The sequence below is a fragment of the Enhydra lutris genome, unplaced genomic scaffold, assembly GCF_002288905.1.
Source record: "Enhydra lutris kenyoni isolate GAN:26980312 unplaced genomic scaffold, ASM228890v2 scaffoldscaffold74, whole genome shotgun sequence".
Classification (NCBI taxonomy): Eukaryota; Metazoa; Chordata; class Mammalia; order Carnivora; family Mustelidae; genus Enhydra; species Enhydra lutris.
In genome coordinates this window covers 5,945,714-5,951,972 of record NW_019154158.1, presented here as the reverse complement: position 1 = coordinate 5,951,972, position 6,259 = coordinate 5,945,714, and the positions used below count along the sequence as shown (strand labels likewise).

Below are 6,259 nucleotides of genomic sequence, written 5' to 3'. Positions count from 1 at the left end.
GCCGTATTTGGTGTCGTGAAACGTAGCCTTTTCTCGTTTAAGCTTTCTTTGAGCAGAACTAGAGAACTCGCTTGGAAATCGACCTTTCATACTCCCTAGAACTTTAGAAACTCTAGAATTAGGAACGCCCAAGGTAAAGTACTGGGAATCGTCTGCTGGGTATTCCCAGCGTGGTCCAGTCCACCCCCTCTGTCCGCGGTGCTCTTGTGAGCTACTCCGCCACCTTTCACCCTGTTGCCCCCGAAACTCGCCGGCATTTCCTATCATTTTCAGGCATGGGAGAGAAAAAAGGAAGCGGGAGCCAGGCTCTTAAGACGGCCCAGCTAGCCGTGGCTTTTACGATTCTGTAAGCATCCGTCTGAAACACCCATCTGTGATGATCCCTTCCCCACATGCTCCAATGATAGACCCAGGGAGCAAGACCCCTTAGCTATCAAATTTCCCTACCTCTTGAAGCTGGGCATTCTCCCTCAGAGAGGGATGAGCACAGCAAATTGGGACATTTGCTTACCGCAAACTCTTAGAGATTTAGCACCAATGGTTATTTTCAGGGATTCTTGGGGTCTGATTCTGAGCTTGAACTGCTGTGGAATGGGGCCAGGTTGTGAGATGTCTTCAGGGCGCTTTAGCGCAGTTTCCAAAGGCCGCAGAGAGGGCCTCCCTGATGGAAGGAACTTCTCACCAAGGATAGAATGTTAAAGGACTTCTCTCTCAATAAAGGCTGTTAAATACACTGTAATAAAAGGATTCCAGGGGTGCCTGGGTGGCTCAGTCAGTAAAGCATCTGCCTTTGGCTCAGGTCGTGATCATCCCATCTGGGGCTCCCTACTCAGCGGGGAGCCTGCTGCTCCCTCTCCCTTTACCCTTCCCCCCACTCATGCTCTTTATCGCTCGCTCCCACTCAATCTCTCTCTCAAATAAATAAAATCTTTTTAAAAAGAAAAGGACTTCGTAATTTAGACTTCCAGGATTCACAGGGGTCCTAGAATCGGTCAGAAGTCAAAGATGGAGAGAAAAACACCTTAATTCAGAGGGTCTCCCAAACTGATCTGGCTTCACAGTTCCTTAGATTTAAAATCTTGGGGAAAGATGGTGCTGAGAGACCTAGACAGTTTGTACACTTTGAGAGATTTCCATATTGAGGTCTCAGATTGAGAAAGACTTCACAGACCTATGGGAATTAGAGGACCCGAGATACTCAGAGATACCTGGGCTAAATGAGCTACTTTATAAAGATATTTTGTGTCTTCTCAGAGTAGTGTCCAGTGTAATAATAGAATGAGAATGCAGAATCTGAAACCAGATTGTCTGCACTGGACTTCTGGACACTCAGCTCTGTGATCTTGGGTAAATTACTTATCTGTTTCTTCATTTGTAATACAGGGATAATAATAGTAACTACTTCACTGGGTGGTTGCGGGAATGAAATGGGTTAATACATGAAAAGTGCTTAGACCAAGGACTTGGCATAACGTGAGAGTTGCATATATATTAGCCATCATTACTAACTCCCTAGGGGTACCTCAATTGGATTTGGAGTCTGGGCATCCAACTGGAAAGGCCTGCTTAGGAGTGTCTTGTGAATGTGATTTGCATAACGGTTGAGGCCCTGCTGACGTCAAGGGGTCACTACAGCTCCAGGTCAGATCTAGACCTGGAAGTAGCTCCTGCCACAGAACAGTCCCACAACCACCCCACCTACCTTGCTTCCTACCCAACTCTCGAAGCACCAGGAAGTGAAACAAAGCAGCAGAGCCCCGTGCCTCCAACTCACCCTTGTCTCTGTCATCCCAACCCCCAAGAGTCTACTTCCTCTTCCCTCTTTTACCTTTCATCTCCTATCCTTTAGGCCTTCCAGAATGGGGCCACATTTGGGAAGAAGACAGGAGATATTAAACACAAGTGAGGTGAGCTTCCCCTCCTTCCTCCCACCCCCATTTCCTTATTCCATTTGTGTCTACCATGTGTAGAAAGAGCCAAACTGGTTCCCACTCAAACTCAAATAATCTGTCCTGATGCTGGGAACATTCCATCTGAAGGATAGATTTACCACAGAGTCCTAATTTTTGAATCAAAAGTTTCATTGGGCAGTTTTGAATAGTTCTAAGGGAAGGGAGACTTCTATCAAGGGTAACTTTCTCAGAGAAGGGTCAACCTCTTGGGGAGGCTTTCAGGACCATCTGTGTGGTCAGCCATGTCCTCATTCTGACGTCCAAATCGTTCTGGGACCCTCCACTGGGTTGGGGCAGTCCCAGATTTGGACCACTCCCCACTCCCACGCCCAATCTCACATTCTCAGCTGTTTCACTGGATGTTGCATCAGGGAGAGTGATGAAATCAGTGTCCGCGGATTTTACCCATGGATGCAACAGGCTGAAGGACGGGCCAGGGTCACTAACATGGTACACCTTCAACTCCCCCAGAACTCCCGGACTTCCTAGTTGTGGGATAGGGGCTGGGTGCTAGAAGATCTAAATTTGACTCCTAGCCCTTGCTTACACCAGTATCCCCAAAGAACCAACGCCTGAACCCCACAGGTCCTATGAAACTTTCGGCCACTAAGGCTGAGGAATCAGACGGTTCTTAGCAACAACTCTGTCCCTCTTCAAGAGCCCTCCTAGCCTCCACAGCGAGCCCTGAAGAGGGAGCAGTTATACCTTATATGGCATTATATGGCTTCCCAGTTCACAAAGTCCCCTCGAATCATGAACTCTCTTCCAGTGAAAATGACTGCTCCCAAGGGAGAAAAAGAAGCCCCCTGGGTCTTAGATAGAGGGCACCAGGTGGGAATCACACTTCCAAACTGAGCTCGCTATTCTACGGGGAAATAAACAAATGCTTCTGTTTTTGGTTTTTCCTCAGGCAGGAGGTAAGGAAATTATGTGCTGGGGTGGGGGAAGGAGGATATAGCCTTGCGAGGCAAAAAGATGAGGTAAAGGTTAAACAGGAAGGAACTTGAGACTAGATCCATTTAAATATTCATTCCTCCTACCCCCACCCCCTCCACAGCCGCCAGGATTCATGGAGAACATTACACACATGCCCCATCCCAGGCCTCCAGCCACAGCAACCACACGTCTCATTTCCCTTGGAGCTGAGGCTGCATACCTGGGCTCCCCACGGAGGGGGATGATGCAGGGAGGGGAATCCCACCTGCTGTGAGTCACCTGCTGCTATAAAGGGCGGGCCTTACAATGCAGGGACCTTAAAAAGAGACTCAGAGACAAGGGGAGAAAAGCAGCAGGAAGCAGCTCAGAAACTCAGTGAACAACAGAAGGAACCAAAGCAGAGGCGCGCAGAACAGACAGCATCAGGCTCAGAAGAGAGGGAAGTGGGCAGAGATTCCACAAGGACCGGCGCGAGGCACAGAGCCAGCCAGATTTGAGCAGGCGACGGGATGCTGGGGAGCAGGGTTCTGATGCTGCTCTTGCCGCTGCTGCTGCTGCCACCGCTGCCCTGGCTGGCTGAGACCCGAGCCGTGCCTGAGGGCGGTCGCCCTGCCTGGGTCCGGGGCCAGCAGCTCTCACAGCAGCTCTGCACGCTGGCCTGGAGCACACATCCTCATGTGGTAAGTCACGGGCTCTGGTGCCAAACAGGAGACTCTCCAAGCTCTCCAAGGCTGCAGTGGAAGACTCTGTGGCTTTGGATGGAAGCTGGAGGGTCGAGGGTCATCACAGAGTAAGAGAGGAAGGGAGGTGGGGCGAGGAGTGGTGTTCCTGGGAAAGGTGTGGGCCTGAGGGTCCCAGTGGAGTTTGAAAATACTTCTCTAGGGGCGCCTGGGTGGCTCAGTGGTTAAAGCCTCTGCCTTCGGCTCAGGTCATGATCCCAGGGTCCTGGGATCAAGCCTCGCATCGGGCTCTCTGCTCAGCAGGGAGCCTGCCTCCTCCTCCTCTCTCTCTGCCTGCCTCTCTGCCTACTTGTGATCTGTCAAATAGATAAAAATCTTAAAAAAAAAAAAAACTTCTTATCTCTTCACTCTTCCCACGCCTCCTCCGTTCCAGGACTTACCAAGAGAAGAGGAAGATGATGAGACTACACAGGAGGTCCCCCGCATCCAGTGTGAGGATGGCTGTGATCCCCAAGGACTCGAAGACAACAGTCAGGTAGTAAGAGGAGGCTGGACCACAAGGAAGAGGGACTGGGACATCGTTGGGTATCATGGTGAACTAGCAAAAGTTCTGTCCTTGTCCATTCAGCTTGCTATATAACAAATACCATAGGCCGGGTGGCTTAGAAACATCAAAAATAATTTAGTTCTCACTGTTCTGGAGGCTGGAAGTTGGAGATCAGGGTGCTGGCACGGTCAGGTGAGGGCCCTCTTCCAGACTCCAGACCTCTCATTGTATCTGGCAAAAGGGCCTTGGGAGTTCCGTGGGTCTCTTTTAGAAGAATACCAGATGCGTTCAAGAGGGCCCCACTCTCATGACTTCATCACTTCTTGAAAGCCCTCCCTCCTAATACCATTATATTGGGGAGTTAGAATTCGACATATGAATTTTGTGGGGACATATTTAGCCCATAGCAATGTCTAAGAATGGCAAAAACTGGGTGGGTCTTTGGAGAATGGAGTAGGAGGAAGGGATCTGTTTTTTCACTGCTTTCTTCCCCCCACCCCAGTTCTGCTTACAAAGGATCCACCAGGGCCTGGTTTTTTATGAGAAGCTGCTGGGCTCAGACATTTTCACAGGGGAGTCTTCTTCACTCCCCAACGGCCCTGTGGGCCAGCTTCACGCCTCCCTCCTGGGTCTGAGGCAACTCTTGCAGGTATGAACCAGGGGCCTGGAGAATGGGGGCTTGCAGGTACCACAGATGAGGACTGGAGGGTGAAGGATCTCAAGTTCTCTCTGATTGTGTCCTGTGTCCTTTCAGCCTGAGGGTCACCACTGGGAGACTGAGCAAACTCCAAGCCCCAGTCCCAGCCAGCCATGGCAGCGCCTCCTTCTCCGCTTCAAGATCCTTCGCAGCCTCCAGGCCTTTGTGGCTGTAGCTGCCCGGGTCTTTGCCCATGGAGCAGCAACCCTGAGCCCCTAAGGCCAATGGCTTAAGGATGGCACCCAGATCTCCATGGCTCAGGAGGGCTGAAATCAATCAGCCCAGGCACCTGGGAGCCAACAAGTTAATTAGTCCATTAATTCTAATGAGACTTGCGTATGTTGAAAATTACCAATACTAACTTATGCTGCTGATCTAGGACCAAGTTGAGTATTTATTAAAAAGGAAGGGAAAACTTGAGATTATTTATCCTCAGGGCAGCAGTTTGGGGAGGATTATTTATTATATTTATTCTGAATTATGTACTTTTTTCAATAAAGACTTATTTATGTGGATATCTGTGTGTGATTTCTAGGCCTGGTTGGGAAAAGGAAAAACAGGGCCAAAGGACTATAGTATGCATCCTTCTGTTCTCCAAGGCTCCAGTGGAGGGGCTATATCCTCATGAGCTTCTGGTGTACGCATAAAGTAACAGGGATCTTTTTGGTCTGGATCCCTGTATAGCTGAGCAAGCTGAATGGGATTACCAAGGATTAAGACTAGGAAATTGGACCCGTAAATGTGACTGCTTTTGCTGCCTGACCCTGTGCCTCCTTACTTTCTTGGCCAAGAGTGTATTTGGCCAAACACAGGAATCCCAATCACTGCAGGATCAAAAGTCAGAGCTTTTTGGGCAGGAAGGGCATTCCAGAAAGATGGTGGTAAATCCCCCAAATTAATGGGATTCTCCCTGAGTGGTCATCTGTGAGCCCCATCAGAGGGTTTGATCACCCAAGGGGAGGTCAGCTACCTTTGGAAACAAAGAGAAGGGGAAGGCTACTGTGGTCATTCCCCGTCCTTTTCTCCATAGTCACAAGATTAAAAACACATGGGCTTTGGAGTCAAACAGACCCCGGCTAGTATCTTGGCTTTGTCACCAACCAGCTGAGTGACAATGGGCTAGTTATAGAACTGCTCACCATACACCCCAACACACAGATAGCTCCCAGCCCCCCTGGAAGAATCAAAGGGACAGAAAAACCTGTTCTAAATAGGGGGGTAAGGAGTGCCTGAGTGGCTCAGTCATCAAGAGTCTGCCTTCAGCTCAGGTCATGATCCCAGGGTCCTGGGATTGAACCCCGCATCAGGCTCCCTGCTCAGTGGGAAACCTGCTTCTCCTTCTCCCCGTCCTCCTGCTTGTGTTCCCTCTCTTGTTGTCTCTCTGTCAAATAAATAAATAAAATCTTTAAAAAATAATACATAAACAGAGGGGTAAGAAGAAAAACAT

The 6,259-nt window shown here is 49.6% G+C and overlaps 1 protein-coding gene across 1 annotated transcript; it reads left to right on the top strand.

Moving 5' to 3' along the window:
• The first annotated feature begins 1,451 nt into the window (after window positions 1–1,451).
• On the top strand, window positions 1,452–6,049 carry LOC111160242 (interleukin 23 subunit alpha). The gene is made up of 5 exons (XM_022523163.1): window positions 1,452–1,907; window positions 3,010–3,568; window positions 4,002–4,103; window positions 4,618–4,764; window positions 4,870–6,049. Exons 2-5 carry the CDS (start codon window positions 3,398–3,400, stop codon window positions 5,029–5,031), a joined length of 582 nt encoding a protein of 193 aa, XP_022378871.1. The 5' UTR covers window positions 1,452–1,907; window positions 3,010–3,397; the 3' UTR covers window positions 5,032–6,049.
• The last annotated feature ends 210 nt before the right edge of the window (window positions 6,050–6,259 follow it).

Bases quoted from the DNA above. Each gene is read 5' to 3' on its own strand.
- LOC111160242 (XM_022523163.1), top strand. From the start codon at position 3,398: ATGCTGGGGAGCAGGGTTCTGATGCTGCTCTTGCCGCTGCTGCTGCTG. The intron at 4,104-4,617 runs GTAGTAAGAGGA...CCCCCACCCCAG, and splicing joins GACTCGAAGACAACAGTCAG to TTCTGCTTACAAAGGATCCA. The intron at 4,765-4,869 runs GTATGAACCAGG...GTGTCCTTTCAG, and splicing joins GTCTGAGGCAACTCTTGCAG to CCTGAGGGTCACCACTGGGA.